Here is a 26,417-nt window from a genome sequence, read left to right as displayed (position 1 = left end):
CAATGACATCCATGAAAGTTTAGGAGAAGTCTTTAAGCACCTTCTGTATACAAATGTTATACAAGAAACCCTGGAAAACACAAAAATGAAAAATACTTGACCGACTGCTGGTTTCCAGTCAGCATATAAGGAGCTGAGAAGCTACCACTCCATCCTAACAGCAAGTAAAAAGTTGAACAAACTGAAAACTCAACTGCTCTTCTTAGATCTTTGAGAGAAGTGAGGTCCCAGAGTAAACCGCTTCCCCCCAAATTGGAGAGACAGACAGGTGGATACAGAGAATCCCAACTTATCTGAGCAGAAACCCATGAGCAGAAACCTCCGCAGGAACCAGTGCCAGGGGAGGAAAACCTGAGCTCTAATTAACGAATTACTGGAGGTGCAGTGTGGACAAGTCTGAGTTAGAAACACTGAGGCAACCCAGTTTAATCTCTAGGAGTTCTACAAGGTCCTCACGGTGAATACTGGAGAAAAATCCCCTCTGCTTCGGGCACAGGGAGGTAAAAAGTAGCCATTTTGAAACACACCAGAGCATTCCGTTTTTCTTAGCAAGACCTGCCCTCAGGAAACTATTTCACCAGAGCCTATCCCGCTGGGGTTTTATCTGAGCCTAACCCACCCATGGGAAGGGGAGTACTCAACTTCAACTCTAGCCTTCCACGTGGGGCAAGGAAAACACCCAATTCCAGTCCCCTCTAGCCACGCTGTCCCACCTGAAAGGAGGAGGGGGAACAACTGGAAGGCACTAGTGAAGCTCACAGTCCAGGGGCACAGGCTCCTGAAAGACTGAGACCTAATTGCAGGACTACAGTATGCTTCTGCTCCCCCCACCCCTTACTACCATCTGACTAAGGGATTATTTACCACAGTTCCCTTTATCGAATGCCTCATGTCCATCTTTCAATACAAAATTGCCAGGCTTACTAAAAAGCACAGAACACAGTTTAAAAAGACTGAACAAGGCGCCAGCCCGGTGGCGCAGCAGTTAAGTTCACATGTTCCACTTCGGTGGCCCGGGGTTCGGCGGTTCAGATCCCGGGTGCGGACCTATGCACTGCTTGTCAAGCCACGCTGTGGCAGGCATCCCACATATAAAGTGGAGGAAGATGGGCACGGATGTCAGCTCAAGGCCAGTTTTCCTCAGCAAAAAGAGGAGGATTGGTGGCAGGTGTTACCTCAGGGCTAATCTTCTATAAAAGAAAAGAAAATGAGGTTGCAGGGGGAAAACTGAACAAGCATTAGAACCAGAGTCAGATATGACAGGAATGTTGGAATTATCAGACCAGAAACTTTTTAAAACTATGTTTAATATGCTAAGGGCTTTAATGGAAAAAGTAAACAACATGCAATAACAGATTGATAATGCAAGCAGAGAGATGGGAATTCTAAGAAAGAAAAAGAAATGCTAGACATCAGAAACACTAACAGAAATGAAGAATGCCTTTGATGGGCTCATTCGCAGACGGGACACGGCTGAGGAAAGAACACTGAGCTTGAGGATATGACAATAGAAACTTTCAAAACTGAAAATCAAAGAGAACAAAGACTGAACAAAAACAGAATAGAACATCCAAAAACTGTGGGACAAAATATGTAACATACACATAATTGCAATATCAGAAAGAAAAGACGGAGAGAAAAGAGCAGAAAGAAAATTCAAAGCTATAATGGCTGAGAATTTTCCCAAGTTAATATCAGACACCAAACCACAGATCCAGGAAGCTCAGAGAATACTGAGCAAGATAAGTGCCAGAAAAACTACACCAAGGCATGCCATATGGAAACTTTAGAAAATCAGAGATAAAGAAACAATCTTGAAAGAAGCCAGAGGAAAAAAACACCTTACCCATGGAGGGTTAAAGCTAAGAATTATATCCAAATTCTCCTCAGAAACCATGCAAGCCAGAAGAGAGTGGAGTGAGAGAAGAAAATCACCAACCTAGAATTCTGTGCCCTATGAAACGCTCTCTCAAAAGTGTAGGAGAAATAAAGACTTTTTCAGACAAACAAAAATTGACAGAATTTATTGCCAGTTTACCTGCCTTGCAAGAAATGTTAAAAGAAGTCCTTGAGAGAGAAGGAAAATGATATAGGTCAGAAACTCATATCTACATAAAGAAAATAAGAATATTGGAGAATGAATAAGTAAAGATGACATGATCATCTATGAAGAAAATCTGAAAGAATCAACAAAAAAAACCTCTTGAAACTAATAAGTGATTATGCAAAGTTGCAGGATACAGGGTTAAAATACAAGAGCCAATCACTTTTCTGTATACTGGCAACGAACAAGTGGAATTTGAAATTAAAAACCCAAAACCATTTACATTAGCACCCCCAAAGTTGAAATACTTAGACATAAATCTAACAAAATATGTACAAATCTATATGCAGAAAACTACAAAATTCTGATGAATGAAATCAAAGAACTAAATAAATGGAGTGATATCCCTTGTTCATGGATAGGAAGACTCAATATTATCAAGATGTCAGTTCTTTTCGACTTAGTCTATACATTCAATGCAATCCCAATCAAAATCCCAGCAAGTTATTTTATGGATATTGACAAACTCATTCTAAAGTTTATATGGAGAGGCAAAAGACTCAGAATAGCCAACTCAGTATTGAAGGAGAAGGACAAAGTTGGAGAAATGACACTACTTGACTTGAAGACTTACGATAAAACTACAGTAATCAAGGCAGTATAGTATGGGCTAGAGAATGGACAAGTAGATCAATGAAACAGAACAGGGAGCTCAGAAATAGACCCACATAATTATAATTAACTGATCTTTGACAAAGGAGCAAAGGCAATACAATGGAACAGAGAGAATCTCCTCAGCAAGTGGCACTGGAAGAGCTGGACATCCACGTGCAAAAAGATCTAATCTAGACACAGACCTTACACCCTTCACAAAAAATTAACTCAAATGGATCATAGACTTATATAAAACACAAGACTAGAAAACTCTTAGAAGATAACTTTAGGAGAAAACCTAGATGACCTTGGGTATGGCAATGACTCTTTATGTACACCACCAAAGGTATAATCCATGAAAGTAATGATTGATAGGCTAGACTTCATTAAAATTAAAAACTTCTGCCCTGCAAAAGCCAGTATCAAAGCAAGGAGAAGATAAGCCACAGACTGGGAGAAAATATTTGCCAAAACACATCTGGTAAAGGACTGTTATCCAAAACATACAAAAATTCCTAAAACTCAACAATAAGAAAATGAACAACACAATGAAAAAATGGCCAAAAACCTTAACAGACAGACTCAAGCCTTGAGACCTTAACCTGACTCAAGAAGATATACAGATGGCAAGTAAGCATATGCAAAGATGTTCAACATCTTTGTCGTTAGGGAATTGCAAATTAAAACAACAATGAGATGCCACTACACACCCATTAGAATGGCGAAAATTGAAAACACTGACAATACCAAATGCCGTCGAGGATGTGGAGCAACGGGAACTTTCATTCATTGCTGGTGGGAATGCAAAATGGTACATCCACTTTGGAAGACAGTTTGGCAGTTTTTTACAAAATTCAAACAACTCTTACCATGTGATCCAATAATTACGCTCCTTGGCATTTACCCAAATGAATTGAAAGCTCATGTTCACACAAAAACCTTCACATGGATGTTTGTAGCAGCTTTATTCATAATTGCCAAAACTTGGAAGCAACCAAGATGTCCTTCAGTAGGCAAGTGGATAAATAAACTGTAGTATAGACAATGGAATATTATTCAGCACTAAAAAGAGATGAGCTACCAAACCATGAAAAGACATGGAGGAAACTTAAATGAGAGAAGCCAATCTGAAAAAGCTGCATACTGTATGCTTCCAACCAAATGGCATTCTGGAAAAGGCAAAACTATGGAGACAGTAAAAAGTTCACTCATTGCCATGGGCTAGGGAGGAGGAAGGGGTGAGTAGGCAGAGCATAGAGGGTTTTTAGAGCAGTGAAGCTATTCTATATGATACTACAATGGTGAATACATGTTGTTATACATTTGTTGAAATTTATAGAATGTGTAACAGCAAGAGTGAACCCTAATGTAAACTTTGGACTTTGAGTGACAATGATGTGTCCATGTAGGTTCATCTGTTGTAACACATGTACCACTATGATGGGGGATGTTGCTAGTGGGGGAGGTTGTGCATGTGTGGTGACAGGGGGTATAATGGAACCGTCTACTTTTTGCTCAGTTTTGTTATGTGCCTAACCTGCTCTTAAAAAGACAAAGTTTATGAATTAAAAAACAAGACTTGACTGACTTCCTGGGGAAAGAGGTAGATAACCAGTATAGTTGATAAAAGGTAGACTCAATTTCTACTTCCAGCACTGTGGTAGAGCAGACACTCAGAAGGACCCCTTTGTTGAAATACAACTAAATCTAGGATAAATTACAGCAAACACAGTTATAATGCTTTTAATAAAAGACAAGGAGATCGCGAAGTAAAAATAGAAAGCAAAAACAGCAACAACGATAGGCAGAGAACTGAATCCTGTGAATCAGGAGCGATTAAGCAGGATGGCCCTGAGCACCAGCAACCTCAGCTCTGCCACTGGTGACTGGGCCATGAGGCCAAGTAAGGTGGTGTTACGGCCTGAGAGCCCAGCCAAGCCTGGGATATGTGGAGAGGCTAAACTGGTTCCATGTTGGTGGTGAGATCTGGCAACCAGCAGAAGCAAATATACACTACCTAGAGGTGTTTCAGTTTCTCAGATCTTTCATAGCTAAGTTGAACAAAAATGTAAGCTCATAATCAAAAATCATCTCACACACAAGTAAACAGGCTACCATAACTGAGAATAAGCAGAAACCATTGTACCAGAGGTGGATATCCAGGCACTTCAGATATAGGAAATACAAGTGATAGAATATAAAATAACTATTTATGAAATACTTAAAGACATGAAAGTGGAGTTCCAAAATAAGCAATAAAACAGGAAGCTAGCTAGGCAAATATGGCTGGGCCAATTTGAAGGAAAACCAATTAGCACTATTAAGAATTTTTTTAAAATACGGTTGTTGAATTTAAAACTCAGTGTATGTGATAAGTAGCAGGTTAGACAATGCTGAGGATAAAATTAATGGATTAGAAGAAATTAACCAAAATGGAACACAAGAAGACAAAAAGGATTTGAACAATATAATTAACCGGCTTGATTTAATGAATGTATATAAATTTCTAAAAACAACAAATAGCAAGTCTCAAATATTTTAAAGGATTTGCATCATACTGTCCATAAGCTCTGATTACATACAATTAATTTAGAAATCAATAATACAATATACATAAAGATATCCAAAAAGTACAAACAAAAATGTAATTCTGTATAACTCATGGATCAAAATAACTATGATTGAAACAGGAAGAAAACTACATATACAGAGTTATTTTAAAAAGTAATACAGGAACACTAGAAAAAAACTTATGTAACAAATTTTAAACCGATAAAATGGACAAAATTCTTAGAAAATATTATTTACAAAAACTGATTCAAGAAGAAACAGAAAACCCTAATAGTCCCTAACCAATGAATAAATTGAGTCCATGGTTTAAAACTGTGCCACAAATAAAACACCATACCAAATGGTTGTATATGTAAATTCCATCAAACTTTCAAGAAATAGATTAATCCAACTTTATACAAACTTTTACAGAGAATGAGAAAAAGAAAATACTCCTCAGATGGTTCTAGGGAACCATGTCACACTGTTACCAGAAACAGATAAGGAAGAGAAAGGAAAATGTAGAACAGTCTTGCTGGTGAGCATAGATGTAAAAATCCTAAACAGAATATTAAAACAACCTAATCCATCAGTGAATAAAAAAGATCAAGTTGGGCTGATTCCTTGAATGCAAAGACATTTTTGCATTAGAAGTTCCACCATATAATTCACCACGCTAAAATGTTAAAAGAGAAAACAAAATTTTTCATCTTAATAGATGCAAAAAAGTGGGTTTGATAAAATTTACACCCATTTAGGATCAAATTTTTAGCAAGCTAGAAATAGTATCTGTATTAGTTTCCTATGGCTGCTGTAACAAGTGACTGACTTGATGGCATAAACTACAGAAATTTATTTTCTCACAGTTCTAGAGGTTAGAAAGTCGAAGTCGCTTTCACTGGGCTCAACCAAGGTGTCAGCAGGGCCACACTCCCTCTGGAGGCCCCACGGGATAATCCATTCCTCGTCACTTCCAGCTTCTGGTGGCTGTTGGCCTCCTTTGGCTGTGGCCATATCATTCCAATGTCTGCCTCTGTGGTCACATTGCCTTCTGCTCTTCTGCAGTCAAATATCCCTCTGCCTCCCTCTTATAAGGACGTATGTGATTGCATTTAGGGACCTCCCAGATAATCAAGGATAATCTCCCGTCTCCAGATGCTTCACTTTATCACATCTGCAAAGTCTTTTTTTTTTTGAGGAAGATTAGCCCTGCGCTAACTACTGCCAATCCTCTTCTTTTTTTGCTGAAGAAGAGTGGCCCTGAGCTAACATCCGTGCCCATCTTCCTCTACTTTATACATGGGACGCCTACCACCGCATGAGTTTTGCTAAGCTGTGCCATGTCTGCACCCGGGATCTGAACTGGCAAATCCTGGGCTGCCGAGAAGCAGAACGTGTGCACTTAACCGCTGCGCCAACGGGCTGGCCCCCTGCAAAGTCTTTATTAACTTATTCATTTATTTTTGCTATATAAGGTAACAATCACAGGCTCCAGGGAGTAGGACTGGATATATTTTGGGAGAGCTGTTATTCACCCTACCACAGTATGAGACTCTCTTGACCTGATAAAAATCTGCCCAAAGCCTGCATAAGCATTATTCTGTTTCATAAAATGTAATCTACATTCCCTTTAAAATCAGAGTTCATAATGATGTAAACAAATAAATTAAAAAATGAATGGGAAGAAATTCCAATTAATAAAAGTATAAAGATTAATGGAATAGAGAATTATTATTTGACCAGTAGGACAGTAATAGTTATTTCAGTCAAGAATCACCAATGGATGCTAAAATTACATGAAAGTATAATGAGAACCAGGATATTTATATAGTCTCAAAGTGTCCCCCTTCAAAATATTTATGATGAAGGGGAAAATAATAACTTTACAGTGAAGAAACCTGGCAAATGTGAACGAAATGATCTAAATTAACATGACCAGTAGTGGGATAAATCAACATTATATGCCTCCTCATGTACTGAGGAGGACACAACACTAATGTGATATTCTTGCCAAAAATGTATAACATGAATTTCATCATGAGGAAATATCAGACAAACTCAAATTGGGGGACATTCCAGAAAATAACTGCCAGTACTTGTCAAAAGACCACAAAAGACAGGCAAAATAAAAATTAAAAGACTGAGCGACTAACGAGACTTGACAAATAAATATTTGTAATGTGTGACCTTTTACTGTATCCAGGACCAGAAAAAAGTTATTAGGGGACAATTAGAAAATTTTGAATAAAATCTGTAGAATAGCACATAGTATATTAATGCTAATTTTCTGGTTTTGATGATTGCCTGCATGATGGTTATATAAGATGTTAATATTTTGAAGGCTGCATAAAGGGTATGCAGGAATTCTTTGTACTATTTCTTTAACAGCTTTGTTGAAGATATAATTCACATGCTGCAAAATTCACCCATTTAAAATGTTCAAGTCCGTGGTTTTTAGGATATTCACAAATTTCTGCAACCATCACCACTAATTTCAGAAGATTTTTGTCCCATCCAAAAAATTCCTTATTCTTTAGCAATAATTCCCACTTTCTCCCTCCCTCCAGCTCCTGGCAGCCATTAATCTAGTGTTTCTATGAGTTTGTCTATTTTGGATATTGTGTATAAATGGAATCATACAATATGAGACCTTTTGTGACTGGCTTCTTTCACTCAGCCTAATGTTTTCAGGAAATATCATGTATTAGTACTTTGTGCCTTTTTGTTGCCAACTAATATTCCACTGTATAGATATACCACATTTTAGTCATCCATTCATCAGTTCTTTCTACTTTTTGGCTATTACAAATAATGCTGCTGTGAGCATTCATGTGCAAGTTTTGGTGTGGTCCTGTGTTTTCAGTTCTTTTGGATATATACGAAAGAGTGGAGTTGCTGGATCATATAGTAAGTAACTCTATATTTAACATTTTGAAGGACTGCCAAAGTGTTTTCCAAAGTGGCTGTACCATTTTACAATTCCATCAACAATGGATAAGAGTTCCAATTTCTCCAAATCCTTGCTGACACTTGTTATTGTCTGGCATTTTCATTCTAGCATCTAATGAGTGTGAACTGCTATCCCATTGTGATTTTGATTGGCATTTTTCTAATGACTAATGATGTTGAGCATCTTTTCGTGTGCTTTTCGTTGTTCATTTTTGTATCTTCTCTGGAGAAATGTCTGTCCAAGTCCCTTACCCATTTATTAATTGGGTTGTCTTTTTATTGTTGACTTTTAAGAGTTCTTTATGTTTTCTGAATATAAGTCCTTTATCAGATAGATGATTTGCAAATATTTTCTCCCATTCTGTGGGCTCTCATTTTATTTTCTTGATGGAATCCATTGAAACCCAATAGTTCTAAATTTTGATGAAGTCCAATTTGTCTGTTTCTTTCGTCACTTATGCTTTTGGTATCATATCTAAGAAACTGTTGCCTAACTCAGGGTTATTAGGTCAAGGTCATTTAGTCCTATAACAGAACCTGGCACGTAGTAGACATTCAATAAACTTTAATAATGAAAGAAGAATTGTCATGGAAACAAAGGAAGTGATAAAAGGCTTGACAAAGAGTACATGTTTCTTAATACATTTTACTTCCTTTAATTTTCCCTTTTCCTACCATTCTGACACTCCACTTCCACTTCAGCTGAGCTTCGCATTGCTCCCTTTGCATTGGAAGTGCCTGGGAAGTTTAAAATGCTACCTAATCGTGGCCCACTCCACCACAGGTTCTGCTTGAGTTGCCTAGTATAGCAACAAGCGCATGGTAGTGTGCAGTGAAGTTGGAAAGGAGGAAGGGAGAGAAAAAAGGACAGAAAGAAAGACAGATGGTCTATTCATTTATACCATAAGCTGTTTTTACAACAAACCTATATTCAATTTTAGTAGGTGCAAATCATTCACCACTCTAATTACCATTGATTGTATTATATTATGTTCCTTCCTCTTTTAGGCAGCATTTAAACAAAAAAGTAAATCAATCTCATACATTGATTGTAAGACATATCCTGATTTTAAAAATAATAAGATGTGGCAGGGGATGGATAGAGTATATCTAGAATCTAGGAAATGCAGCTCATACTCCACAAGAGCTATTGGCTTGGAGTCCCCCACTCTTTGTACAGGTCCCCAGTCCCCCAGTTTTTTCTGATAAAGAAGTTACATTGTTCTTGTGAAGATTCTTGCTAAAGATTCTGAATATGTTTTCAATCTCTCTGTTTCTGTCTGGTTATAGTTCTTGCCTTCCTAAGAATATATGGGCTGTAATTTCAAAGATTAAGTGTACATGAGAGAGGAAACGTGAGTGTGTGTGTGTGTGAGTGTGTTGTGTATTCCCTGTGAAACATTATTTCAATAGACAGGAGCCACAGCTCTATACATAGAGGCCGTTTAGATCTAAAGCCAAACACTGCCCTTGGAGTTGAGGTTGCCATATTGCTAAGTTGTCTGGAAGGTCACTGCACTTTTAGGAGCTACCATCTCCAAATGCCACTTCTTAACTCCACATGGTCGTGCTTTTAAAGGTTAAATTGCCCCAGAGAAGGGATTAGTTCGCTGTGTTTAAAAGTTCATCTAGTCAGGAAATTGTAAATATAAAGTTACATTTCCCTGTCACGTATCATTCTGCAGCTCATTAAATTTCAACTAATTGCATCTTCAGAATTCAAGATCTTAATGTTTCTGAGCTTCACCAGCAGACGGAAATCTTAACACCCGGGTCGTTAGAGTTTTCTTTACTTATCCTAGGCTATCAAAAGATCTTCATTTAGAAGTGGGCTGTTCCTACTTAATGGATGTGACTTAGAAGTTTGAAAGGTAAATATTTCTAGTAAATCTAACTCATTTTTGCAGTCGTTCTAATTGCTTGTGGCATTTTCCTTAATGACATCTCCTAATGGCAAAATGTCGATGGTAATAGTAGCCAGGAAATTAGATTTGATAAATGACTAGCATTCCTAGAAAAATTTAACACTTAAATGGGCCTGATTCTTCAACTGCTTAGTTGCATTCTAAGCTTTCAGCAAACCATGATGGGAAAAGTCTGGCTTTGTTGACAGTAAGCTGATGTGATCACATTTCTTCCAAACTCTTTGAAGACAATGAAGGCATGCCAGTGCCATTCCATGAAAAACCTTGGGCAGGAAGAAGTAGCTTCCAGTGAAGCGTAACTGAAGAGAGGGAAGAAGCCTGGAACATTTGTTTCATGTAATCACAGCCTATAGATAAGCAACCGCCACTTTACAGGCAAATAAAAACAGTGTATGTTCGAAAACCAATTTATTCTGCAGCGTTCCTTTGAATTCATTTTACCTGTTTCAGTTATAATCCATGTGCAAGAGTAACATTAATTTTTTTTATGAGACCTACTTCTTATGTGCTTCTTTGACTTTTAAGCATTTCCATGAATAAAGGGAAAAGAGAGTACCCATAAATTATGAAACAGCCTTTCATTTCACCCAAACTTGCCATGCTTTTGACACCTTTTCTTGTTTGTTGTTTAAATTTATGTTGGGATAAAATGTTCGAAGGAGAACCAGCATTCTCATTTTGATTTCATTTTTTTTTTTTATTTTTCTTACTTATTTCTTTAAGCCATTTGATAATATATTCTGCCATGCGGATTGGTTTGTTTTAAACTGCTTTGCTCGTGAGCACCACCATCATTTTTCAAGGGCTTTATTTTGTTGTTATTTGAAGGTACCACATGCTCAAAAGATTACAAGTTACCTTTGTGATTTATAGCAACAGGAAAAGTAGAATTTAATCTGGAGTCGCCCAAATATGTCAGGGTGCAGGTGGTGTGAGGAGAAAGGTAATAAATGGCAATACCATTTGCTATGTAGATTCCAGGGATCTAAAAATCAGTAAGCTAAGAAATGCATATTTAAATCCAGTTGAAATCCAAGTACTATCAAACACAGGCAGTTATAGCTGTTGACTTTACTTTGAAATAGGGAAAGAGTTGGGGGAGCATTCTTTTCTGGATGTAATGAGGATCTCTTGTGCAATAAATGTCACCACTCTGAGTAGCTTCCCAGTCTTTATTCTTCATGTCATAGTATAACAGAAGAAGATGCAAAACGATGATACAAATGTTCTAAAACACTGGACCGTTGGAAACCAGTGATCTCCAAAGCAGTGTTTACCCACCACCATTCCCTGAGGTGTAGGAGGGAAATGGTAAAGCTTTAATTTTTTTTTTTTTTTTTTTAAGGAAGATTAGCCCTGAGCTAACATCTGCTGCCAATCCTCCTCTTTTTGCTGAGGAAGACTGGCCCTGAGCTAACATCCATGCCCATCTTCCTCTACTTTATATGTGGGATGCCTACCACTGCATGGCTTGCCAAGCAGTGCCATGTCCACACCCAGAATCCAAACTGACAAACCCCGGGCCACTGAAGCGGAACATGTGCACTTAACTGCTGTGCCACTGGGCCAGCCCCAAAGCTTTAATTTTTTATTTCAAAAAAAGAAGTAAAACTGATGGCCTAGTGGTTACAGTTTGGTGCTCTCACCGCTTCAGTGGCCCAGGTTCATTTCCCAGTCGTGGAACCGCACCACCCGTCTGTCAGTAGCCATGCTGTGGTGGCGGCTCACATAGAAGAACTAGAAGGACTTACAACTAGGGTGTACAGCCATGCACTGGGGCTTTGGGGAAGAAAAACAAAGAGAAAGATTGGCAACAGATGTTAGCTCAGGGCAAATCTTTCCCTGCAAAAACATAAATAAACAAAACAATAAGCTTCACTAATGTTTAATAAATGGATTGGCACGGGGGAGCTCATTTGGTCCATATGTTAGAGAGTCACATATCAGATGTGATGGAGCCAGAATGGACAGCCAGTGTTTTGGTTTTCCTAATCATTGTCATCATCGTCACCATCATCATTGGAGTTCATTTGCTGCAGGATCTGACTCTAGGTCCAGTACTCTTTCCACTGCAGTTTCCTCTTCTTCCATCTGAGTGGGAGTGACTTAATTCAGTGGCAGTTGACCCTGGTCTGTTAGTCCAAAGGGAAAGCAGCATTTGTATACTTCCCGCTGCCTGAGGGAGCCACCAGAACCTCTAGGGCTCTTCCCGGGGGCTTTTCATCACTGGACTTGCCTGGCCTGCACGGTAGAAGTTGTCCAACCATGCTCCTGCCATGGGTCAGTCTGTGCCATCTACTTGCTTATTATGAGCAACTCCCAAGTCTTGTCACTGGGTAACAGTCAACACCACAGCACAGTGTTCCTGTGCTAAATGACATGTGACTGAATGAAAGCCAGAACCTTCAGCCAAGCTTTTGGAAAGAAGAGCTCTGGGGAGGAGTCGCTGACCTCCTCTGTCTTGATTTTCCTGTCTCTCTGTCCTCCTTTCTCTCTGAATATTCATGTCTGTTTCTTCAGCTTTCTGACAGTCCCTGTATTTGTCACCGTGATTTGCAGAATCCTTTTGAGATTATTTGATGTTCTCTGGAAAGAAAGGAAGAAGGATGCTTTACTTTACGAACAAGGGGGAGTTCTGTTTGGGGAAAAAAAAAAATCAAAAAACTAATTGCAAGCTAATGAGGTGGCTTTGATGAATATCACCATGGAGAGTATGGAGCAGAGAATCTTGCACTGACTGATACCAGGTTTTCCTGTGTGGATGAAAACAGAAAGAGCACAGAGCATCAGTTAGACGTTTTTAATTTGGTAAGGAAAAGTAAGCTGTGCAGCCAGGTACTTGCCTTCTTTCATGAGATCAGCCTGCTTGGAAACCTTTCAGTAACTGCTCCTCACCTGGGGAGTGATAAGAGGTGGGAATTAGACTTGTAGAAGTGGCTTTTCTGGCTCTTTGGATGAGTGCCTACTTACTGTCACTCTCAGTCCTCCTAAGAGAAAGGCAAAGTAATCTGCATTCACAGGGAACTAGAATTTTCTCAAGCTGGAAGGCAAGTTTGTTATGGAAGAAGAGGATCCCAATGGATTGACATGTCTCAAAGGCCAGCCAGAATCCAAAGTGGACCGCACCTTGCTGAACGCCCTACTCGCTGAACACTCCAGGGCCTCTTTTCCACCATCTGTTTTCCTTTGGGGGCCTCCAAGCACCTCTAAATTGATGCCTTTTGCAGGTTGTTTAGCATTTCTCCCCCGACAAGGCCACCCTGCTCTCTGCTGGCCCTGAGCATAATATCAGCAGGGAGTTCATTTCCCTGTCCTGCCTGGGCAGAAGGGATGGTGGGGCAGCAGTGACACTGCATAGTGGCGGGGGCTCAGCTTTCCTGGTTTTTTTTCTCTCAAAGTCCTTGGTGAATCCTCTCAGTGCTATTATTTTTTGAACTTGAGTGATGGTGACAGTGTCAGGGAGCAGGAAGCTGGCAAGGGGACTTGATGGCAAGGGCTTTTCCTCCAGTTCCTATCTACTCCTCCTGTAGTAATTGAAGCTATATGAGCATCTTCCACTCCTCCGTATGCAGTATTTTCCAACTTCCTTAATGCAGCCTCATGAACTGCAGATTACTCCTCTAAGAGAGCTGTCCTTGGAAGTCACTTGTGTCTTTGGCAACTGTTGACAAAGAGACCAATTGTCTTTGCAGGATATACCAAACCCAAGGTAAACAGGTATATGGGTGCTGTCCAATGGAAATAGAACATAAGGCACATATGTAATTTTAAATTTTCTAGAAGATGCATTAAAAAGATAAAAAGAAACAGGTGAAAATAACTTTAATAACATATTTTCTTTAACCTAATATATCCAAAATGTTATCATATCAACCTGCAAGCAATGTTAAGAAATTATTGAGATATTTCACGTTCTTTTCTTTGTGCTAAGTCTTCAAAATCCAGTGTGTATCGTAGACTTATAGCACACCTCAATTTGAACTAGTCACGTTTCAAGTGTTCACTAGCCACATTTGGCTAGTGGCTACCATATTGATTAGTGTGGGTCAATGCCTATAGACTTGACTGTTACAAATTACAGCATTTTTTGTTTGCTCCATGGTGCTGTTTCTTGTTGGTTGGATTGTGTGCAAATGTATACTTGTTAATTGAGAGCATTTAGTAATGTGGAAAGAGAAAGAAATTGGCTCCTTGGCCTACCTTTTAGTAGGGTGAAAACATTGGCAAGCATGTGGCAGTCTTTGGAGATGACCCTTGGTGTGACCTTGAAGCCAAGGACATTCTGACAACCAGGGAGGACGTTTCTCTCTGGAGAGACTTGTCTCAGGGAGTGAGCAGGCCTGCTTCTGGGGCACTTTTAGTTTGTTCAATCCAGTTATTGACAATGGTCAGAGGAGACTCAAGAGGTGAGCGACTCAGAAAGGGCTGTGGAAGCAGACCGTGAAACAAGAAGCAGAGCAAAGGACCCCTTGTGTGGACCCCTAGGACTTTTCTATTCAAACTGGAGGAAAAATATTATTCTGCCTCATGATGAAAAGTAATTTTAAGTGTGCTGTTCTAGGTAGTTAATTTTTCAAAGATCCCTGGGTTGCAGGGGTGGTTGCTGGATCCTTTTCAAGTTGGCCTTGCTTCTTCTTCTCCTCTAAAAGCAACTAAATTATTTAGAGTTAAGTTGCAAGAAAGCAGGAATCATTTTCTTTGGCTGAAAGACATTGTTTGTATAATCGTTGAACACTCACTCAAACTTTTTGCTTCACTCTCGTTTTTCTTTGCTCATCTTGGCAAAACCAGCTGGTAGGGGAATGGCAGGCACATGGGGGTGTTTATTCTAAGTTCATTTTCCCTCTTTCTTTGTCTTGCCTTTTCCTTGGAAGCAAAATATGTCCCTTTGGAAGAACAGCTTGGTTGCAGAAGTAACTACTGTTTCATTCAATGGTTGCTTTATTTTCCTACCACAGTCTTCTCCAGGCAGGGCTGGGGAGTCAGGCTTCCTGAGCCTTACAGCCCTGCATCCCTGCAAAATCACCAGGGAGGACAGCTGTAAGGGAGAGCCATGAGCGCCAGGGGCCAGGCCATTGTCCCTGAAAGGGTAACAGCACTGCCTCCAGTCGGGAGCATTTCTGGAACATTATACCTCACAGCTGAAGTTCAGTTTTCCTTTTGCAACTGAGCTTTTGGGAAACCCTTGGGAAGGAGTCTATGTTGCACTGGATATTAGTGAAATTAATTCTCTTCTGTTCAGGAAAAAGGCACTGGTGGGTCATGCTAATTGCTTCAGGCAGAAGGAACTCCCAGCTACCTTGCAGTTTGTAATAGGAGCATGATAAGGACGGCGGCCAGAGGAGGAAGTGTGGAGGGCTGCTTTGTAGGAGTTTCATTGATTTAGCATCTGTAGAGAAAGCCTCTTTAAAAAAAATTTTTTTTTGATTAGTGAACAGGAGAACATTCAAAGCTAAGACAGATAGCGGCCAACTGGGAACACTGTGCAGCCTGGAATAGCTTAGGCTGCTGTTCAATCATTTCCCCAAACAGGAAACCACAAAATGTTAGAGATTAAGGTCACTAGATCATTGGGAAAAGAGCATAACTTTGTCTGCAAAGTATTATGATGGATTGTAAATGGGCCAAAATATAAGCATAAATCTTTCGTCTAAAACTGCAACAACAAAAATCCAGCCTTCTCACAAAAGCAGTTTGCTTTCCTGTTGTCCTGAGAGACCAAAGCCTCCTTCTGCGGCGTTTCTGTAATTTTCCTAATAAGTAGAGGAATAATCAGAGAAATAAAGAGAAAAGCTTTGTGTTCTCTGTCAGTAACGTGTATTTCGGTTTGATTTAAAAAAAAAAACTTGAGATCAGTAAGTGGCCCTCACATGATTTATTTCTAGTCTTATGCTTTTGTACTGGCAACAATGAAAATATATCGTAATGCTCATTTATATACCTTTCTGCCCCAAATCCTCCTTTCAAGTGTTCGGTTGTACAGGCACCGTTAAATGTGCAGATGTCTTTTTTTCCTTTTTGATTATCATGTGACTTCCTTGAATCAAAATCTGAGTTTAGAGGGTGTGGCATCTTTTCAGTTGAGTCTGCAGGCAAACTGGCTGCAGGTATGTTTGGCTAACACTGTTGGTTGCTTTATATCTGCCTGGAAAATGCTTACCCTTCAGAGGCATACGCTGTGTAAAATAAGGGTTCATCAGCATCTGATTTGTTCATTAGGTCTTTACTAGGGAGAGGCTTTCTTGCTGAGAGAGTTAAATCCATAAAAAAAACCTGCTGACTTACGTGTATCTAGAACCTGAAAAGTTTATGGTTTGAAATGTTGAAATGACTGGATTTGAGAAAGATTTAAGTGAAACCGACTTTTGTTGACCCCTCTTTTAAGGAAAACTGAGAGAATGAAAGAGTAAACTTGCCTTTCCTCTTCTGATTATTCACTGTTTTGAAAAGTTAAAAGAAACTCTGGAGCATGTGGAGGCCAGGGCTCACATCTTGTCCGATCGGTTCCCTGGATGCCTCGTCCTTGGGTGCTCCAGAAATATTTACTGTTGAATAAGTAGAGATTTGATAATGAGCAGGTTAAACAAACAAACAAACAAAACGCTCCCTATGTGAGTGAGCATGGTCTCTTTTCTCTAAGTCAGACAAAAGGTCACTTCCCTTCCATTTCAGATGGAAGTGAAACTCAGCTGCCTGTGGATCCAGGAAGGAAATGAAATAAATGAAGAGTCGGATTGAGACCTTGTGATCTTTCTTTTTTACCCGTGACAAAGACACGGATACAGAGAAATATTTTTCTCTTCTAAGAAGAACAATAGTGTAAGCACAGAATAAATGACAACAGCCCTTGCACCTCTTTGAGGGGACACTAGGAAAGGGTGGGGCTGTGTCTGAGGGGGACGGCTCCTGCACGGTGTCACCTGATTGTGACCAAGTGGAACTACAGGCCCAGGATGGTTAGATCCCCCCTATTTAAATGCTGGCATCTAATTGCAAAAACAGCAACAACACTATGGAGACTAAATGAGTATATCTGCAAGCTGAAGGCAGGCCTTAGGCAGCCCATTTAAAACCTCTGCCCTCCACCAAAGAAATTCGTGTTTCAGATTATTCTTGATAAAGAGTAACAAAAACATTGATAAAATCCTGCTCTTCAGTTTACAGGACATTTTTATCTCAGATCCCATTTGGCCATCCCAACAACTCTAGGACGTAGATATTCCACTTCTTGGAGGAGAAAATGAAGGCTGAGTGAGTAGGTGACATAGCCAAGGTCACTCAGTAAGCACATGAGGCTGAGCCAGGGCTGGAGCTCAAGACTCTGTCTGCAGGTGTCATATCGCTTTCATAAGCCCCTGCTGTTTGTTTTGTCAAATTGATGACCTAGGGCAGTTGTTTTAGAATTATTTTTTTTCACTGAGGACGATTAGCCCTGAGTTAACATCTCTGCCAGTCCTCCTCTATTTCTTTTGCGTGCGGGACACCTCCACAGCGTGGCTGGTGAGTGGAGTAGGTCCGTGCCTGGGATTCCAACCTACGAACCTAGGCAGCCAAAGCAGAGCGCACTCTGCCACACTCTGCCACAGGGCCAGTCCCTAGAATGCTAACTCTTACATCCTGGATCACAATTGTAATCCACAGATAACATCTCATTTGGAAATCATGGAGCTATTTGAATAGCTATATTAGTGTCTGGTAGTTTCGCTGCTACCATTTTTGTCTCAGACATTTTTGCCACATAACTAATTGGCCATAAAGTAATTTTGCTACAAAAGGTAAAATAATTGGTTGACTTTTTTTGAGTATGCTGTTTCATTTCTCCATTGACGAAGTTCTCGTGGTTACTTCCATTTTTATGTGACGTAAATCTTAGTCAGCCGTCATAATGGTTGAGAAGAGGTGGTGGTGGCGATCTTAAAAGAGTTAGCATTTCTTCCGGTTAGCAACATTATTGATGGCTCTATCGAGCTGGCAGTTGGCCATGATTTGCCCCAAGAGTTGGTTTCTTATTTTGGAATGGACTACATTGGAGGTGGAAGAGGGCTGAGGGCCCCTTTTTTCCTTCTTCTTCTCCCCAAAGCCCCCAGTACATAGTTGCATATCCTAGTTGTGAGTGCCTCTGGTTGTGCTATGTGGGACACCACCTCAGTGTGGCCTAATCAGCAGTGCTAGGTCCCCGCCCAGGATCCAAACTGGTGAAGCCCTGGGCCACCGAAGCAGAGCGCATGAACTTAACCACCTGGGCCATGGGGCTGGCCCCTGAGGGCCTCTTTTTTGAGGGCACAGTGTTGAACCCATACTTCCCATAGAACAAAGGCAAGTGCTTAGTTACAATCCACACAAAAAAATAAAATGAGTTACTTGCAAAGTATTGCCGTGAATCTACATACACACATTTTAAGTGTATTCAGATATTTTGTATTTTGCTATAAAGTCTTTTTAATTTTGTCATGTTTCATATCCTTTTCGATTAATGTCCCTCTTTTATTTTTCTTGATTTTATCTTTTACATCAAAATCTCTGTATGGCCAGTTAGTTATGCAGCAAAAATCTTTGTGGCAAAAATGCTTACAGCAAAGATGCTGTGGAGAAACTACCTAGAACTGATAATAATAACAGCTGGCATTAATTGAACATTTACTACGTGCCTGGGATGCTGAGAGCTTTACGTGCATTATGTTATGTAATTCCCCTAATGACCCTCTGTCATATATGTTTTTCTTCTACCTACTTCACAGATGAGGAAACTGAACTCTAGACAGGCTGAGGAACTTCAGATAATTTTGCTAGGAAGTGGCCAAGCTCAGATTCAAACCCAGCCAGAGAGCCTGTGCTCTTAACTAGAAATGTGTATCCTTCGTTCCAGAGAGTCACGCTTATCTTTAGGTTTGCTCCTCGCATGTAGAGTTACGAAGATAGAACAAACCACCGGTGTTCTTTCTTAGGGTGGTGGTGTAGGCAGTGAGGCAATGTGGCAGAGGAGTTAGAAGCCCACACCTTGGACTCAGGCAGATCTAAACTTGAATCTGTCACCAGTTGGCTCAGCTCCCTGCATCTCTATCTCCTTGTACCTAAAATGGGATAAATAACACCCACCTTCTGGGGGTGTTGTGAAATCATGGATGTCAAGTGCTTAGCACGGTTCCTGCAACATAACAAGAAGAATTGCAGAGTTCTGTTGTTATTCACAAATGTCCTTTTTAAAGCTATACTCTTTACCCTACTTTTCTAGCATTGAAATATGGGGGAATTCCCATGAGCTTGCATCCCATGCTGCAAAACTGAAAGTTCCTCTAAAAGTAATTTATGAACTGATGGCTCTGACTACCGGGAGAAGACAGCTGAGATACCATGCCCAATGTGTGTAAAATTAGCAGTGAAAGGCATGCTATTTCAGGAGTTTGAAAACCGAGTTCAAGTTTATCCTGGCTGTACTTCCTCCTCCTGTGGGTCTGTGCTTGAAAGACTGAGACTGGCAATCAAGTATTTGACTCAAAAAGGCCACCCGTCTATTCTGAGGGTTGTTTTAGAAGAAGTGCTTTGCTGAGTCTTTTAAGTCATTATCTTCCTTCTTGAGAAGGAGGAGGACCTAACCCTCTCTGACTCCCAGTTTGTGTCAGGCTCTTTGCTGGGCACTCTGCACATGATCTCAGTAATTCTCACTACAGTGAGATGGAGGTCTTACCATCTGAATGTCCACAAAAGGGAACTGAAGCTCATGGCTGTTAAGCCACCTGTCTGGGGTTCCCAGCTACTGCATGCTGGGTCTTGTGTAGCACTGGTCCAAGGGTGTATGAGTTTGGATTTCATGCTTTTAGCAACAGAGACAACTCTGGTTACTTGAAGCATGAAAGCAATTGATGGGAAGACATGATAGGTTGCAGAATTCTTGTAAAAACTGAAGAACTGGAGCGAGGAAAGATAGGGACCAGGGAAAATTCTGGGGATCCAGGCAGCAAAATTAGTGGGCAGACTTATCGGGGACCCCTGTGTCACTGTGCCCACAATTCAAATTCTAGGGAAAGAACATTTGAGTGCCCTAGCGTAGGTCACATACTAAACTCTCGCACAGAAGAGGCAGGACGCTGTGATTGACAGCCTCCGCTAGTGGCGCATCCACTGAGGGAATGGCAGCACAGTTACCAGGAGAAGGGGGAGTGGACCTGGACAAGCCAGCACAGCAGACATCACTATCCAGCATCACACAAAGCGTTTAAAGAACGCGGTAGACTAGACCCTGTCAGTGTCAATACCTTTTATGAGGTGCCGGGTACTGTGCAAGGGCTGCGGATGGAGCGAGCCCTCTGAGCACCCCTGTTCCCGAGGATCTGATGCTATTCCACAGCTGCTTCATCAAGGCCACTCCCTACAGCGGAAGTGAGGCATCTGTTGCCAGCTGAATAATGCCCTTGCACACATCCTAGGCCCTAGAGCCAAAGTGAGAAGATGTCACCAGAGTTGGACAAACAGACCAAGATTGTTTCTCAACTGGACATGTGAGCTATGTCTCATACTCAACCAGCTCGTCCTTTCCAGGGGCTTTTGGTAGCACTAAACGTTTAGCTGTGGGGAGTCAAAGAGTGCTTATTGGTTTGAAGGAATTTAGCGCCTCTGTTAAAGAGTTCTAGGTAGAAGTTGGGAAGTTTGAAATCTAGGACACGTTCTGGCACCTGGCTGTGTCACAATTTCCTTAACAATAAAGTGGAGGCAGGCATTGTAATACTTCTTGTCCTGACTTCGTGAAGCAGTATGAGAATAAATCCGTAGGTATGTGAAAGCACTTCAAAAAGTAAAGAACATAATAAAAATGCTTTTCTCATCTCTGTCTTTTGACCAAAAAAAAAGATGCTTGTAATCCAAATCACCTAGTACTCTCTCTTGTAAATGCCTGAATTCTGGAATGAATTTTTAAGATCATCTATGAATGAACTGAAGTTATGCTTTTTACCTAGTTGTCATGAAAAATTGAGAGCTGGTATATTTGAGTTGGCACAAACCATTCCTCAATAAAGACCTATCTTTTGCCAAACTGAGATGCCAACCTCTTAGTGTTACTGTTTGTTTTATTCCTTTTTCATTATAAAAGCATCCTAATCACAAAACTAGAAAATAGTCACGTGGAAACAAAGCACTCATACATTGACTACCTTAACTGCTAGTATTTTGAGGTATTTTTTTCCCCAAGTTTGAAACATCTTTTTAAAATGTAGTAATTATAGAGCACAAACAGTGGGGTCATAGTTTTTCATAGATTTTTAAGTGTTTTTTCATGTCTTCACATATCCCTAAATTTCAACAAACTAACCAGTGAGACCTCTAAGCCGTAAAAGAAAAGAAAATTCTCTAAGAGGGGCGCCTCTGCTCCTTCACTAGGCCTCACGGCTGACCAGAAAGGAAGGCGAGGAAACTGGGTGTTTAGAGGTGCTGCTTGGGCTGTCGCTGGAAACCTATGTCAACCAGCCCTCTCCGGGCACCGTGTTTTGTTAGAGTCACTACTGACAAGGGAAGTGTAGCTAAAAGCTGCGTTCATTTCTGTCTCCTCCTCTGTCATTAGACTTTGTTGCTTAAAATACCAGCAAGCCTCAGGGGAGGTTTGCACAGACTGTCCCAGTTTTAGCCTCAAAGTCCTGCATCCTGGGAAACTCCTCGTCCAAGGCAAACTGGGACAGTTGGTCACCCTACCAGGAAGAAGCGGGGCAAGTGTTTACAGATTCTTTCTAACTGGCCAACTCCTCAGGGCTTAGGCGTTGTCCTGGAACTTCTCTGACTATCAGAATGTGGGTAGCCAACATGTGTCCTTGGGCTTCAGGACCACCCACCCCTGTGCTCCACCCACCTGGCTTCTCAGCTCCCTGTCACCGGATCCTGGGATGTCTTGCCCACTCACCCAGCCCTAGAGGCACACAACTGGGATATTCCTGTGGGGGCTGACAAGGGTGAATGTGACATTTAGATAAAAATAAAAGCTCTGGAATTTTTATATTTAATGCTGGCAGCCTTAAGGCCAGCTCTGAAATCACTCTGCTTGATCATTAATCTGATTTCTTTTTTTGTTGCCTTTGACTTATGTGCCCCTTTAGAAGTTAAAAATGTTTTCTTTGCAAAGGGAGGATTTCTATTTGCTCCCGAAAGTAGGCCTTCTGCTCATCACATGCACGAAAGTCTGCAGTTCAGCCCTGCACTGCCTTATTCCAGAGAGTTAGTGAGTTTATGAGGAGTCTTAAATAACAAGGGAAACAGCTCAGGGATGGGCTGCATTTCAATTAAGTTCAACAAATGTGCACTCTAATGCTGTACATATGAGTCTGTTTTTGCTGTCACCTGTGGATTTTGCTATCACCTCTTAAAGATGAAAAATTCAAATCTATTTCAAAATATACTGATAATAAAGTAGCAAGAGACTCAGAAAGATGCAAGCTTCATTTAGCAGCCACAAAGAGGAAAAATGACCAGATGTACTTGTGTATTCGCTACTTAATCAGTGTCTTTTCATTGAACTCTAGAAGAGGAATTACTTTATAGACGATTATCTTCATTAATCAGCTATAATCAGGCCTTGCTAGAATGGTGAAGTATTTAAGCCTTGTTTGCTGGTACAGATCATGTGTAATTGTTTCCATACTGTTGGCAAAACAGTGTAGGAGTTTTGCACGGGCCATAAGAACTCAAGGTCTTTGAGGCAATTTCTTTGTATAAACAATGCAAATTTTTATTGCTATAGTTGAGTTTTTTAAAGAGGCTTTAAATCGATCAGTATTTCTCCCTTTGAGTTTCTGCTTAGGACAGTGGTGGTGGTGATGGTGAGTGAGTAACATGAAAGACCCCGTGTTCCTGCCCCAGAGGCCCAGGGCTCTTTCATCTCAGGCTGAATCCTGGCCCACGGCTGCTTGAGGATTTGGAGTGTGTAAAAGTCCTGGGCTTTTTAATTATGTGTAAGCCTTTTAAGAAGCCTATACGAGGAAGGCAGAGATGGAAACATATGCAGTGAAACATTTTATATCCAATTTGAGGATTCAACCAAAGGTCTTCACTTGAGCCAAACCAGAGTTTCCAAATAGATCAAAGGTAGCCTGGAATTGCGGAAAACTTCTTAGTTGGGAGTAGAGTGACAGTCCTTTTGAGAATTAATATTGTGTTAGTCGCAAAAAATAGCCTAAGAAGAGTAGAAAACAAAGGGGAAAATTACTCAGATTTCCATCACCTAAATTAGTCAACTGTATTCATTTTTTTAAAGTTCCCTTCCATATATGTGAATGTGTACCTATTTTTTGCATTCATAATTGTAGTATATATTTGATGTTCAGCTTTCATACCTAACATTAAGTGATAAGCATTTTCCACGTTGCTTCATGGTTCAAACATTTTAAATGGTTTTGCGATATCTCAGAATTTCTGTACCACGGTTTATTTAACCACTCACTAATTATGGAACTTTTAAACTGCTCAAATTTTTCATTATAAGACTCAATGAATATTATATTATATATATAATTTATATATATATAAAAATTATATAATTTTTGTGTTTCTTTGGGCTTCTTGTCATAGAATTCATTCCAGAAGTTGGGGTTAATGGGACAAAGAGTCTCAACATTTTAAAGTCTGTGTTAAAAATTGACCATTGCTTTCCTGAAGAGTGGTGCCATTTTACACTCTCTCCTATGGTTTCACAACTTCATGAGCATTGGGTATTATCTGAATTCTTTTTCAAGCAAATTGAAAATGGTTTTGTGAGAAAAGATGAGAGTTGCCTCAGAGTTGTTTCTCCTATAATATCCATCAACTTGGCCAAAAATCCCTCAATTTTATGTTAGGAAGAAAGGACATTCCTTACTGCTGACAAGTGCCTATCACATTTAAGAAAAGGAGGGCCAGCCCGGTGGCGTAGTGGTTACATTCCTGCACTCCACTTCGGTGGCCCAGGGTTTGCTGGTTCAGTTCCCAGAGGCAGACCTAGCGCTGCTTGTCAAGCCATGCCGTGACAGATGTCCCACATAAAACAGAAGAAGATTGCCCCACGTAAAATAGAGGAAGATTGGTACAGATGTTAGCTCAGCGACAGTCTTCCTCAAGCAGAAGGAGGAAGGCTGGCAACAGATATTAGCTCAGGGCCAAACTGCCTCACAACAAAAGGAAAGAAATGGAGGTCTTGGAAATGGCATGGCAGACATAGTTGCGTCCAACGAGTAACAAATCTGAGGCACCTGCATTTATTTGTGAGCCTCAAAAAGTTATAGTTGCCACAGCGAAATCAACGTGGGAAGGGGAACAATGTGGATTACAACCCCAGCTTGCCAGCTGCTACAATGTCTGAAAGCAAAGTTAGTGAAATGCAGGCTTCATGAAAATGTAGGGTGTAGTTTTCCTTAGTTCCGCTAAAATATAACTGCAGTCCTCCTCTTTAACTTAGCCGTACATCCAAGTGAAACCTATGTCACCGAGTCATACAGCACAGATGGTTGCAACCAAGAGAGGCTTTTATGCAGATTCCTATGAAGAATCAAACTTTTGGAAGAATGCAATGGTTGAGACAAGGCTAGCATTGATTTCAGATTGTTGGTGTGTGTGGCCAACTGGAAGAAAATGACCCTACTGATCTGCTGAGCTGGCCCCCCTGAGCACGGTATCAGAGAAGTTCACATATCCTTTTTCTCCCTCTGTCTCTCTCTCTGTACATCGATAGACTCACTGGCTTCACCTGCTGACTCCTGCATTTGCCTGATTTCATTTCAGGTGCTGATCTACAACGGCCAGCTGGACATCATCGTGGCAGCTCCCCTGACAGAGCGCTCCTTGATGGCCATGAACTGGAAAGGATCCCAGGAATACAAGAAGGCAGAAAGAAAAGTTTGGAAGATCTTTGAATCTGATGGTGAAGTGGCTGGTTATGTCCGGCAAGTGGATGACTTTTGTCAGGTATGAAAACCCTTTGGGGCACACATATGTGGGAATGGGATAGTGTGGGATTGCAACTAAAGCCTGAACACCGATAAGGCATGGGTGGCCTTAAGCAGAGCCGCACAACAGCCAAAATGCGTCTTCTGCACCCTATTTTCTACAGAGAAGAGTGATCTGAGTTCATATTAAAATACATTGGATTTCGGGCTGGCCCGGTGGCATAGTGGTTAAGTTTGTGTGCTCTGCTTCGGCGGGATTCACTGGTTTGGATTCCCAGGCGCAGTCCTAGCACCACTCATCAAGCCACACTGTGGCAGCATCCCACATAAAGTAGAAGAAGATTGGCACAGATGTTAGCTCAGTGACAATGTTCCTCAAGCACAAAGAGGAAGATCGGTAACAGATGTTAGCTCAGGGCCAAGCTTCCTCTCACACACACACAAAATACATAGGATTTAATAGAAAACAAGACAAAAGTTTAGGTATTGTTCAAGAGATAAAGTGACAATTAAAAAGACAATACTCAGCCCCAAAAGGCAAATCATTAATGAGAGAATTCATCTATTTGGGAACAAAAGGTAGCTTGAACAAATTACATCAGGAAGGTTCAATGTAATCTCCTCTGGCAAATCAATGATCACATTTGTATGTTACAAATGGAGCCCCAGGACAAAATCTCTCATCTGATGCCCGAGTGATACCCCTAGTGTGACCTCCACTTTAGGGGTCAGACATGACTCTTGGCCAGGCCTGTCCACTGCACCTCCAGTTTGCAGGCCTTGGTTCCTCAAGGATGAGCAGGGCTTCTTCGATGATTACATGATGATTACTCTCTTTACCTCCAGAAAGTTTTTGGAGAAATTACCATAGATCCTCAGTAAGCTCTTGCTTAGTTAGTCAAGAGAAGAAATTTAAATCTTCCCAACTTGATTTTTTTTTTCCTGCAATTTTTTGTTTGAGAGCACTTTGGGACCTCAATTCTGTACCTCTGAGTTTTTGGAATTGCAGCTTTCTAATGCTCGATTTTTCTGTGAGTCGAACCAATGCTCTGAATAGAAATTTATCAGAGACATACTACCTTAAAAGTCCTTTGCTTTGGGATAGTAAATGAGAGTTCAGAAAGAATTTCATAAAGGGTTATGATATACATTCCTCATTTATGTTAGAAGAAATGATGGATCAGGTAGAAATTATGGGTATTCTAATGTAAAATGTACCTTAGCCTCTCCCACTTCAGTCATTCTAACCATTAGAATGGTTAAAATTAGAATTGTCGCTGACAATAACATGTAAGAAATTTAAATATTGCACAAAATGTTAACTACCTGGGACAAAGGAAACAGTTGAGAGACATATTTCTGGGCTCAAGTGAGGGGAAACTCTGCCTTGGGAAGGTT

At 40.6% G+C, this 26,417-nt stretch overlaps 1 protein-coding gene across 1 annotated transcript in view; it reads left to right on the top strand.

Annotated features, from left to right (window-relative positions):
• Positions 1 to 26,417, top strand: part of CPVL (carboxypeptidase vitellogenic like) — a 136,751-nt gene that overhangs the window by 76,344 nt on the left and 33,990 nt on the right. Inside the window, exon 12 of the mRNA XM_001500152.5 lies at positions 24,856 to 25,038. Within this exon, the coding sequence (XP_001500202.2) occupies positions 24,856 to 25,038 (183 nt within the window). The remainder of the gene's footprint in view (positions 1 to 24,855; positions 25,039 to 26,417) is intronic.

Source organism: Equus caballus, chromosome 4 (assembly GCF_041296265.1).
Source record: "Equus caballus isolate H_3958 breed thoroughbred chromosome 4, TB-T2T, whole genome shotgun sequence".
Lineage (NCBI taxonomy): Eukaryota > Metazoa > Chordata > Mammalia > Perissodactyla > Equidae > Equus > Equus caballus.
The sequence above is the reverse complement of the archived record's forward strand: the minus strand, read 5'-3'. Positions and strand labels throughout refer to the sequence as shown.